The sequence below is a fragment of the Pempheris klunzingeri genome, chromosome 17, assembly GCF_042242105.1.
Source record: "Pempheris klunzingeri isolate RE-2024b chromosome 17, fPemKlu1.hap1, whole genome shotgun sequence".
Lineage (NCBI taxonomy): Eukaryota > Metazoa > Chordata > Actinopteri > Acropomatiformes > Pempheridae > Pempheris > Pempheris klunzingeri.
Genome location: NC_092028.1, coordinates 6,833,001 through 6,845,837, shown reverse-complemented (window position 1 = coordinate 6,845,837; position 12,837 = coordinate 6,833,001). Strand labels below are relative to the sequence as shown.

Below are 12,837 nucleotides of genomic sequence, written 5' to 3'. Positions count from 1 at the left end.
AATGTAACATAATACTATGAACACTGGGAGGAACAGGAGCTATCAGTTCATCAACTGTTTAGTCCAATCCGTAGTTGTATGTATAGTCCGACCCATGTAGAGGCTCTGGAGGAATTGCCTCTTGGTCTGTAAGTTTTCATCATCATCCTCCATGAGCACAAACTCAGACGAATCCAAAGTCCCAGCCTCCTTGTAACACCAAACAGAGCATTTCCGATATTCTTCAGACTTAACTGTTAAGGTGGGGGCGTCCTCAGCGTCTGTTCAGCTGTATAAATCGGTGTGATGGGGCCGAAGCTCACGTGGTAGTGCCTGAAGGTTGAAACAAATTGGGACAGCAGATGTGTGTGCATGTGTGTATTTTTGCAGCTCTTGGGAAAGGCCATTTTGTGTTTCCGACATAACAAGTAGGGAACTTTACATGTGTATGCGTGCGTGCGTGCATGTGCGCCTGCATGTGTATGTGTACGCGCGCGAAGGAGATCCCCGCTAGTCCTTGGGTTGGTCCTTGCTCTGTTTCTTCATTTTCATCCTCCGGTTCTGGAACCAGATCTTGACCTGCCGCTCTGTCAGGTTGAGCGCGCGCGCCACCTCATGCCGCCGGTCTCGCGTGAGGTACATGTTGAACAGAAACTCCTTCTCCAGCTCGAGCGTCTGGTATTTGGTGTAGGGGCACCGCTTCTTCCTGGAGGAGCGCGCATGCAGCCAGTTGGCGGAGGGATCATCTGGTGAAAGAGAAGGAAAGGACAGAATGAAATAATTGCGCTTGCGCTCTTTCCACCTCTCTCCTTGGGGAACCTTGTGCGTAAAAGCTCTGCTGGAAAACACCTGACTCTGCAATTGACACTTTGGTGCGTAAACTAGGTTTATGGTGTTAAAAGGGGCGAACATTTGACACAAGTGGATGCATGGCTGTTTTATTTGACATCACGTGGAAGACAGTCATCCAACTTGAAGCCCTCATGCATGAAAAAGAAGGCAATGCGCAAATATGAACCAGTACGACTCTCACTGTGGCAGATTTAAAAGTTATTCATTATAATGGCTTATAGCGTGGTGGTTATAGGTTAGATAGGTTTGAAATAAACCAGTTTAATTCACAATTTAAACTAACTTTAAATGAGTGAACGATAGTGGCTGACAAGGAGGTAATGAGACTTATTCCTGGAGGCTCCTAGTTTGTTAAAGTTAAACATAAGCAAATGAATAGTACGTGCTAATCACAGAGGTAATACTGGTAATATATTAATGATAACATAAGAGTTGGAGCAGCATCGTGTGCGAGTCTGCTTAATTACCAAAAACCAGGAGCTGACATTTCCGCGTGATGACAAGCGAACACACCAAACCGTACCAGGGAAGATGTCTTACAGGCCTGATGCTGCTTTTTTGTTTGCGTGAGAAAATCACATTGAAGCTCGGCGCAGTTACTGCGTCATTTCTGATGGCTCCTAAATTAATAAGCAGCAGGGGATTTATGGCCCTGATGGGATTAGAGGAAAACATTTCTTGTGTTCATCCTTTGCCTTTCATTAAACATAAATAGATTCAGTCAGCTTTTTTTTTTACACATCTCGCACAATAGACAGTAGTGAAGCAGTATGAACACGTTATAGCGACTTCAACAACATTTTTCTCATAAACTAACTAACATAAATACACAAATGAGCCGAAGTGCAGATATTCTTAACATGAGAAGTTGTTTTTTTTTTACAGCGTTGTGTAGTCAATAGTGAAATTAAATAATCATTAAATACAATAAAGAATTTGTGATGACACTCAGTCCCATTTTGCCACATCAGAACTGCAACAGCTGTGAAAAGAAATCTCGTCTCTCATTGTGGAAACTGCGTGTTTGAAATAGTAAATAACAGCGTAGGTAGAGGCGGAGAAATTATGAAATATTGTTTTTCATCTCTGTGTCTCTCTCCGTACCAGGCCACCCTGACTACTGCTCCCCCCCAAACGCAAGCACGCACACACTCACACACAAACATGCACACACACACACACACAAACATGCACACGCACACACACTTCCCACCACCCCACCCTTCTTTACAGCTTTCAGACCGATGTAATTAGCAGAGACTTCTTGTTTGGGACGCATGGTTCTGGTTTAGGGCTGAAAGCTATCTGTTCTTCCCCTTTGCAAAGCATCTCAGCTATGAGGCCGCTTGCTGGGACTCTCACGGCACAGAGGCTTTTTAAAGGACAGCTTCACCATGAGAAAAAAACAAGAAGCGCTTCTCTCATTTTCGACCACTTACAGTTTCTACCTGGAATTAGTACAGAACTTTCAATTAGTCGAGCCAAATCTCAGCTCAATCTCAGGATATGAGCATTTCCATTCTGACTTTTCAACTATCAAAATCAAGAACTAGGCCTGGTCCGTTTCCACTGTTACATCTTTTAAATACAACGTTTGAGTAAGACCAATCATTCCCCATGGTTAGGTCAGGCTCTTTCAGTCAATCACTATTCAGCCTAAAAACAGAACCTTCCACAAAAGCTGAAAGACCATATAAGATGATACACAGCACTGACGACTGTTGTTCCATTTTATCAGTGACACTATCTCAGTCAGTAGTGATATTCCAAGTCTGTTGACTTAAATAATCCACTCTGCTGCAGAGTCTCTTATTTTAAACCCTTTCAGAGGCAAAACACAGCTTGTAATTATCAGGCTGAATTTGGGAATATAAACTAAATCCGAATCTGTTTCAGCAACATTAGGGTCAAAAAAGTTTCTCCTTGTTGTTGTATAACAGCAACATAATGAGATTTATCCTTCCAGTCAGGAGCAGACCAGGTCCGCAGGGAAAGGGGTTTCAAAGGAGATTTTCTTTTCAGTCCTCTGGCCTAAAATGGCAGAGAGGATGATCTTATCACTCACAAGTCAGTGCTTTTTGACGCCAAGCAGATAGAATTAGAATGTGCATGTGTGTCCCCCCCTGAAGAACCTGTCCTTTTCCTAATGTGTGTTGCTTCGCATGTCTTCAGTTTTATTGCTAAGATTGTATATTTCTGACAGCCATACTTTCTACAGTGCTGAGGTAATTCACACAGCTGCATATGACATTCATAGTACCAAGTTTCTCCTTTACACTTAATACACTAAGCTGTTTTGTGTGGCACCATGAGCAGTGTGAGCTCAGATTCATTTGCATTTAAATGGATTACTTTCACATGTGCAGCTTCTGTTGCTTATGGAATAATTAAATAATTAAAAGTATTTTTAATTGAATTCATTTTATTATCAGCACACATTTTAGAATTAAAAAATTATGTAATATTAAGTCAAATTTTGATTTAATTATTATGTTTTAAGTCTAAATTAAGAGGAAGCATGTCCTAAGATATTAAGTTATAAATATTCAAATTCATTTTTATAATTCTGATTTGTTTGGTCATAATATAGTATTTTTTATTTTCTTACACCTAGATTTTCTTGTACTTTTACTTTTCAAGGCTTCCTTCATTCCTTGTAGCAAAATCACAAACAAAAATTAAGAGAATAAAACAAGGGGGTGGGGGGGTGGGGTGTCTGGAAATCTAAATCTATTTCTATCTCAGGTAACAAGTGTCAAACCTGACCAATTCTTCATCAAAGCGTAAGCTTCCTGTCTGTCTGTCTTCTCTTTTCCAGGTTTACAACAAAGACATGAATACATCATGATCATTACAAAATGAGTACTCATGGAAATCACAGATCTGATTCATCACCAGAATCAAATCAACAGATCACAGAGCTCTCTGTTCTTCAAATTTGAGCTAACGCATTATCGCAAAACCCCAAAACAAAGAGATATGCATAGAAATCAGACAAGAAGTCCAATTTGAAATAATGGAATAAGATAAATGAGGGCAACTTCTACAAAATGTACCAAAAAGAGCATATTTTGTGGACTCAGTCACAATGATTTTATTTATAAATGAAAACAAGCCCATGATGAAAGCCCTGCTCACACAAAAAGTAGAACAAACTTATAATGCTGCACCAACAAATAGGAGCTGTGACTTTTTATCAGGTATTTTCTGCATTTTTGCTTGGTTTGGTTTGGTGATGTAGGAGAGTGGGTTCAAAACAAGATTGCAAAGCCAAGATTGCTGCCAATGATGCACACTGCATCACCAGCCTTTGTGCCTGTGTGGATCTGAAAGAATATGGCCTCCCCGTGTTATTCCCACCAGCCGAGTTAGTTAGGGCCATCATCAATAAATAGGTCCTTAATACCCTCTGGAATCAATTTCTTCCAACATGGCCAGCATGTAGAGGATCGATTTCATCTCAGAGCAAAATAATGACTGGTAAAGAGGTGAGGAGAGGCTGGAAGGTGGGAGGGTGGTGTGCACTAGCTTCTCTCACACGGTAAAGTGGGTGCTTTGCATTCCACGGGTGTATAATCACCTCCAGGACCATCCATTACCCTCGGAGCTGTGCCGTGACCATGGCTGTCACCCAGAATGACAAACCGGCTGAGGGGTGGGGGAGTGCAGTGAATTTGGGGTGATAGTGGATGGCATACATTTTTTTTGTCGAAAGGGTGAATAAGGATGATGACAGACAGAAAGAAATAATATGGGCTGGGGGTTATGGTAGTATTGCTTGTATAGTCTTCTCTCTCTCTTTAGGCTACATCCGTGTATCTGCACTGATGTGACATCGACAAGCATGTGGAGGAAAACACTGATGTTCCCTAAAGCTCTGGCCCTGCAGCATAATGTGTTCCATTGCAGGCCAAAATGTGTCTTTACGTGTGTCTACTGTGATGAATGCAGCTTGCATGGAAACAGTGACCAACACTGCTACAAGACTAATATCACATCCTGTCTCTTTCTCTCTCTTTCTCCCTGCCTTTGCAATTTCACACTAATAGTTCCAGAAATTGACCTCTCATATATCCCAAAGGCACGTTATTACATTTCCCCAAGTCGTATTTTATCTCCCTCCCCGATACCCCCACCCAACCCTTACACCCCATCTCACCCAGCCACCAACAGCAACACGACCGACTAATGGGGTTGCTCACCCAGCGTTATAACTTAATAAACTTTAGGGGTAATAACTTTGTCGGTCTGCCTAGAAGCAGCAGCAGCAACAGCACAAAGACTGAAGTGTAATCTTGTAGTTTATTCTGGCTGGCTGCCCAGCACTAGCAACACAAAGAGAAGCTGTAGCTGAATGTTGGCTTTGACTGAATGTGATTTTTAAAGGTGGGAATCCACAGCAGCCATTTTGAATATCTGGGGAGGGAAACTTGGCCTCGATTTGTCGTGCTGTTACGTGCCAAGATGCAAGCACTAATATTCTTTTCAGATTCCCCACTGAAAATGTGCATCATGAACAACTGGAGTCAAGGATAACATATTAAACTATTAGGCCTATCATTCGTCCTGCCTCCAATGCCAAGCTGGTGTGAATTCAGCCTTCCTTAGGAAATGGGAAACACTACAGTTTTACTAAGGATAAAACTGTATTCTGGTAAAAAAAAAAGTTTACCTTTAGGACAACACCTAAGAGATTCCAACTTTCTGCTTGTAATTCCCTCTTATTGGCAACAATATCGGTGGCTCCCAAGAGTTCTGCCACGCTGTTAAGCAAGCAAACAGCTCATAAACTCAAAGCTCTCAGAGGAATTTGTCCACTGTTGAATACTGCAGTTAGGTCCCTTACTTGAACTCAACTAGCGGACACAGAGAATATGAACATAATACCCAGCATGCCAACAAAGTGCCCAGGCAATAATGATAGCCCACAGCTCAAACAGTTATTTTAAAATGAATTTCATTACGTTAAAATTAAGAATTTCAATTGTCAAGCACATGGATATTGGGCACACGGCTGACATCAAAGTACAATGAGTTAATCAGGGAGCTTAAGAGCTGCTGGGAGGTGGACAGAGCAAGGCCAGCTGTTTCCCCTTTTTCCAGTCAATGTATTAAAACAAGCCAGCAGACTGTAAGTGGTGGTAGCTTCATACTGAGTGCACAGGTGTAGAAAAAAAGGTAAAGCAAAAAAGTAAATAAGCCTATTACCCACAATGCTGAACTATGCAAAGCAGAACAAATGATAACCAGGCCACCAGATGATCAATATCCAAATGGATATGCTCCATATTTGCAAATGCATCAAGAAAAATGGTTTTCAGAGAAAAGCCTCCTGAAGCGGGCTGATGTTTCTTGTAAAATTCCCTTAAAAGGTGACAACTCATATTAAAAGAAGAGACAAGTTGAAAACGTCTGAGGTTGCACCAACCAACTTGCTTTTTAAACTCAAGTGGTTTGTCTACCGCTTTCAAAATGGCTGCTAAGTGAACAATAAAGGCAAAGTTCACCGGCTAGTTTTTGCATCTCCCAACAGCCCCCACTACCCGCCACACTGACGCACTGCAGCACACCCACATTCAAAAAACAGACCAGAATAAGTACTGCTGACGTCTTGAAACAAGCTCAGAAAGAAACTTTTCTTTTTAATAGAGAGGACTTTTAGTTTTGTCTGTCTGAACACGGAATCCATTATTTCACGAGCACCGAGCCAGAGTGGAACTCACTGTATCACTGGTGGAAAGTCTAATAATTTAGACTGGAGGCTGCTGGGCTCCATCCAGGCCTTAACCAACTCACTGTTCTGATGGATAGCACGCTCACATGCTGTAATGTGTGTGTGCGTGTGTGTGAGAAGACGGGGAGAAAGAAGTGTGTGTGTGTGTGTGTGTGTGTGTGTGTGTGTGTAGTGCAGCAATAATTTCTGTATATGAGTGTGTCCTATTTGCAGTCTGTATATTTTCCTATAAAAAGTCCAATACGGGGGTGGAGGCTCCCTCTCTCTTCACTCTCTCAAGCACACGCACGACACTGCAGTGCACGCGCACATATCAAATAGTCACGCTCCAAGACGCACGGACCTCTGGTAGAAATCACTTTCGTCTGGGGTGGGGGTTGCGGGGGGGTTTAGAGAGGGGGAGCAGAGCCAATTCACGCCGAGTCTCGGTTAGAAATGAATAAGAAACAAGATTTTTTTTTTTAAAAATCAAATTAATATCTTTCCAGGGAGCGTTTTTCAGTCCCACCCAAAATAATTCAAGAAGCTTCGGAAAAGAGCTTCATACTGAGCCAAAGCCACATGATGGATTAAATGTTGTTGTTAGTGCGAGTGATGATAGAGAAACAGAACGAACCTGTGTTATATCGGCCAAACCGTCTACGGCTTTATATCAAGATGATTGCAATTCCGTGACATGTAAAATATTATCATTATTACAGAGGGAGCAGATGAATAAAACAGCGTGCGGCTGGATGGACGGTAGACTACAGACTATAATAACATCAAAACACTCTGTCTGGTGATATTATGAAGCAAAACTGAATTATTTAATTGAAACACAGACCTAAGGATATTCACAGAGCTGAACCACTGCGCAGCATTGGGGGACTATAGACTGACCCGTTATGCAACCCTGTGCTGTAAAATGCTAAATGACTCGTGTGTCTTGTATCTTTGAGATATCTTAAATGAATGATCAAGATGCATTTTACAAGCAATATCTGAACTTTGGTTCATCTTGTACTTTTGCTATTATTAGCAGTTGATCTATACTTTGAGTGTTAGTTTGTTAAAAAAAATAACCACGACAGAAGGATGCCTTCTATCAATGGATAAATAAATGCAATTTGACAGATTTTTCCAGATCTACACGAAAGAACATAGTTAAGGCGGTTGGAGGAGAGTTTGATTCTTTTGTCGTCCACCCTGTGGCGGCTGTGGCTCAATCGGAACGTTGGCGGTTCGATCCCCGGCTATGAGCCATCAGATCGAAGTGTCCTTGGGTTAGACACTGAAACCCAACTTGCTCCTGAAGCAGCGTCAGTGTGTGAAAGAAGAGTCTCCTCCAACTTGATGATGTGTGAATGTGTGAATGAGGATGTGATGTAAAAGCTTTGAGCGGTGTTATACAAAATACAGACCACGTATCATGTATCTATCTTCCCTCTCGTCCACAGATTAAAACATCATCAGATTGTGATCCTGCAGATTTATCCACGCTCTGTGAGTCCAGAGAGCTGGTCCTGACTGCCCCTGTCACATATGAGCGGTGTCGAGTCCCGTACAGCAGAATGAGTCCGCGCTGCAGGCTGAGTTATGAGGCCTCTGCGCTATTGAAAACTAATCTAGCCTACTCTGCGGCTCCAGTGATGGACATCTGAGCTCATTTTATGATTTTTAGAAGAAGACAGGCCGTATTTGCGGCTGACATGCATTTGATATGTTAAACTGATGGGCAGAGAGAGAGAGAGAGAGACGTGTGTGAGGCTGGAGACGGAAATAATAAACTGGACGTTACGGTCAACAAACATGCACGCATATCACTCAATGCACTCTTGCAAAATTAATATCCAAGCAAAGCAGACAAGAGTCGGACTGGCCTCACAGAAGCATTATTACCTGCCATATTGGAAATGCCTTCAACTATAAAAGATTATCCTACCTTAATATTCCGTAGAACTCTGGAGCTAATGTCTCCATACTTGTAATTAATGCATTTAACCCTTTAATGGAGGTCTCCAGGTTGCACAGCCATGCTGCCTGGTCGGTCGTGCTTGTTACAGTCTGACATACGTGAGGAGCTTTAAAACGTACGCGAGCCAGACGAAGAGAGTCTCTTCGACCTACGATACCTGCTGTGTAAAAAAATCTAAAGCTTCAACCGCTCGGTCCTTTTCAAACAAGACAGCAGTGCGCTCCCCCTGGCAATTACTAATAACAAAAAAAAAAAACCTAGAGGTTACCCACATTTCAGAAAGGTTCTCTCATGATGTGACTATAAGAGGGATCAACCTGAGGGAGAAGAGCAGCAGATCATGTTCCCATGAGCTTTCTGGGAGTCTGTTTTTTCTCAGCTTTTTTTTTTTTTTAAACTGTTGTAGCTATTTAAACTGTACTGATTACTGATCTGCTTAATATTAAGTGTTTTCAGAAACACCATATTCATCTTTTTTCACAAGCTTCTGTCACAAAAGAGGTATTTTTAGATAAAGTTTGATTCAGCTAATCCACACTAAACATTCTGAGTACTATTTTCAGTCATGTGTATGCAGTGACAGTTTAGCTTTAATTCAAAGAAATGTATTGCCATGTTCAGTTGCTCTCTCGGCATTGATCCTATAGCATAAACATCTTCGGCCGATTCTGGTTATTATACTAGTCTTAAGTGTTATGCTGTTAATTTGTTCACTGCTCGAAGTAGTCCTATGTGCCACCAACACAGCGGTTGGTTTGAGGTTAGAGACACTTATTTGGAGATTTTGAATGCACTGCCCCGTTACTACTGGAGCTGGGACGATGCGGGCTAAATATCACAGTCAACTTAGAGAGCAGAAGGTGGGGTGACTTGGCTCTCTGGCTCTTTGTTCTTGGTTTATGGGGGCATTAAAAGCATTTACAATCTCTCTCTCCCCTCTCTCTCTCTCCGCTCTCCCTCTCCCGCGCGCTATTTCCTGCTTTAATAACTTACTTTGATCCAGGCCGTCTTTGTCCTCACTCCCCTCACAAATGTCCTTATTTTCTTCGAACCCTGGTCCCGGGATGGCGGCCGGATGGTGGCTTAAATCGCGCGCAGCTGTGGACGTCGACTCCAAGATGTACGTGGTGGTTTCGAGTTGGTGCTGTCCGCCAATTTTAGGTGGGATCTCGCCGCCGAGATGGCCGAGCTGCGGCTCCAGCTTGACCTGCCCAGTCTGGCCCTGCCCCGGGACAGACTCGGAGGCGCGCGGCGCGCAGTCCAGCCACGATCGTAGGTACCTTGTGTCCGCGGCGGGTACGTGCTGGGCTGGGATGTAAGGGTGGTAGACAGTAGGGAGGCCACTGGCACCGTGGTGCGGACTGAACGGGCTCCAGGACGACGAGAACACCGGAGGCTTCGGCTGGAAGCTGCAGGATGGGTAGGACTCGGGAAGGGGATGCTCCGCAAGCGAAGCGCTGCCGGGCTGCCGTCCGACCGCGGCTGATGCGGCGGAGCTCGAACCGGAATACTGGACGCTGGGAAAGCGAGTCGGGGTTGAGAGTTCATCGCTCTCGTGACTTATGATGGAGTCCACGTAATAGTTGCTCAAAGTCCCAGAAATGGACATTCTCGGACATTATCTGCGAAACGCCACGAGTTCACTAAATGGAGAACAAGAAGAGAGACATTACACAAAATTTCTTTCCCTCTCTCTCTCTTTCTCTTTCCCTCTTCTGTTCTTTGCTAGCTCACCCCCTCCCTTCCTCTCTCTCTCTCTCTCTCTCTCTCTCTCTCTCTCCCTGTCTCTCTCGGTGTCTCCCTCTCTCTCCACTCGCCCCTTCCTTCTAAACAACTTGCTCACAAAAGCGAAACAAAGTGCTTCAGCCTACAGCCTCGTACTGTGCACGTGAGTTCGGCGGGTCTGTGCGGGAGACGCAAACTGATTGGCCGGACTTTTTCTTCTTGCCTGATAAAGCGTCAATGGAGCGTAAATCAATCCTGCACGCTGCCCCTCTCCCCCTTTCTCTCGCCCGCTCTCCCTCTCTCTCTCTAATAGATTGCCCTTTCTAAATAAAGTGTCTTGTTTATATGCATATGCAAAATGAACAGTCCGGCCGTATATCCAGCGTGTGTATCTATGGCTGCTGTCAGGATGGAATTATATAAAACTGTTAAATTATGCTTCGTCTGGGTAGTGTGCATGAAACGCAGAGCGGAGACAATGGCTGACAAATAAGTGGCGCCATTATTTTTATGTATTTATGTAGCCTATGTATTCCTAACCTAATCAAAATAGATGCGCGAGCATTTCGATGTGGAGCATACGAGGCGCATTAGCAGGAGCACATCCACTCTTGTTGAATTGTACTTTAGCAACCACTTAAATCAATCTGAGCATCAGACTCTGCCTTTAAAACACCATCAGTAGAAGCGCCAAAAGTCCTGCCCTCAATAGCAGAGCTATTTCCTATCTAAGACAAGATAGGTAGTAAAATTCACACCTAGGTGTGTTTAATTATTCACGCGTTTTCTGGATCTCTTGCTTTTCTGTGCGCTGCACAGCCGCCTGATACTGTTTTATTGGCAGATTAACAGTCATTTTTGTTAACGAGCGCCATTAAATTGGGCCCTGCGTGGTTATGCCCCTTGTCTTTACAGCGCAAACTACTCCAACTACTTTTTTGGGGTCCGTTTAATACTATAATAAAATCCTACATCAGGGCGACTGCTTTGGTTTTATAGGGCTGATATATGGCCTGTGGTGGTGCGGACCGTAAACGCAACTGAAGCTGTTGCAGCCTTCCTCCCGGTCGGGTAAAGAGCGCTTCTCACTCAGCGGTCAGGCTGCCATGAGTAAACACACCGCGGACCGAAGCTCAGTGGAGATACGTGGGGTGTGGGGGGGGGGGGAGCTGAGGCTTTCTTTTGCAGCGGAATAGTAGGTGACCTGGCTCTCCTGTGCTGGAGCTCCTGGTGGCGTCCACTCGTGCTCGAAGCCTTTCAGTCAGCAGCGTTTGAGGGATAAAATCCGTCATTGGGTTTTTAATGAGGAGACTGAAGAGCAGCAGACTGGACTGGCGAGTCCAGACATTTGACTTCCTGCTGACCTTTATCAAAGTCACCGGGAGTCTACCTCTTTATATTTCTTTACAATTATCCCAGACGTGAAGTCCTGGACTCTTTGGGGATGACCGGCTGCTGGTCGGGGCTATAAATCCGATCTCTGCGTCACATGTACAGCCAGCACTGTTATTTACGACGATTAAATATGAACTACGTATTTCTTATGGGGCTAACGTCGTTATTTACAAGGATGAATGTAGTCTATAGCTTAGCTTTCAGACCTGCTGGGGAGGAATGATGATTGGGCAGACTGAGCGGCTGGTGCGCCTTCATTCCAGGAGCAACGACAAAAACGAAAACCGAGAGTCCTCTAAACATCAGTCGCAACTCTGGCGCCCAGTTTTGGCCTTTGAGCTTGAATTCACAACATTCCTCTGTCCTTCGGTCTTAAAGGACCCATTTCCAGCTCATGTGGACAGCTTCCCTGGATGATAACGGTGACCCAGCACGGACTAGACTGAACAGTATGAACTTCATTGGAGGGTAATGTTTTAGATGCGTAACCTGTGATAATTAAGGACTTTTCTGCAGTCAGTTTTCAAATCTCAGGGCTTTAGTGAGCTTAAGTCACTGCAAAAGAATTAAATATGCAATAATATCATTTAATAGTAGCAGTGCTGTGTGTTATTGGAGAGTGTACATTTCATTTTTAAATATCACAGCTCTGAACCTGCACTTTTGCACTGTTTCCGAAATGTTTAGAGCTGAGACCCACTTTGTTTTCCAGTCATAGATACTCGGGATATTTTTCATTCAAAATGGCCTCTCCACAGACCGCAGGCTGAAGGAATTTTAATTTTCGGAGGGCCTCCGCCCTGCAGGCCGGGTTTGCCAACCAAGGCAGCGCGTTAATTGGAGACACTGATGCTGAAAAAGCTTGAAGACATTATCTGCAATCCACCTTCATTTTACACGTTGCCTCAGAGCTGTGACAAACGTGATGCGCGCGTAGGTCTAGCTGGAAGTACTGACGATAAGGAATGCAAGGAGTAAATCAGAAACGGCCTATATGTAATGTTATGAGTATGGTTTTCTTGTTGTCGCCTGCTCTTGTCGTCGCACTGGCAATATTTCAAAGTTCACTTTGAATATTGTGGTGTGAGAATATTCTTCCCACAAGTTATTTGACAGGTTGACGCACAGAGTAGCACTGGGAGGTCAAGTAGAGCCAGAAACGGCCCACTCTGCTGACAGTAGAGTGCCGTGGAGT

At 43.9% G+C, this 12,837-nt stretch overlaps 1 protein-coding gene across 1 annotated transcript; it reads right to left on the bottom strand.

Annotated features, from left to right (window-relative positions):
• Window positions 1–489: 489 nt before the first annotated feature.
• On the bottom strand, window positions 490–10,176 carry LOC139216989 (homeobox protein Hox-B9a-like). Its single transcript, XM_070848241.1, has 2 exons — window positions 9,516–10,176; window positions 490–725 (listed from the first exon to the last, which is right to left on the bottom strand). The coding sequence occupies exons 1-2, from the start codon at window positions 10,129–10,131 to the stop codon at window positions 490–492; spliced, it is 852 nt and encodes a 283-aa protein (XP_070704342.1). The 5' UTR covers window positions 10,132–10,176.
• Between the last annotated feature and the right edge of the window lie 2,661 nt (window positions 10,177–12,837).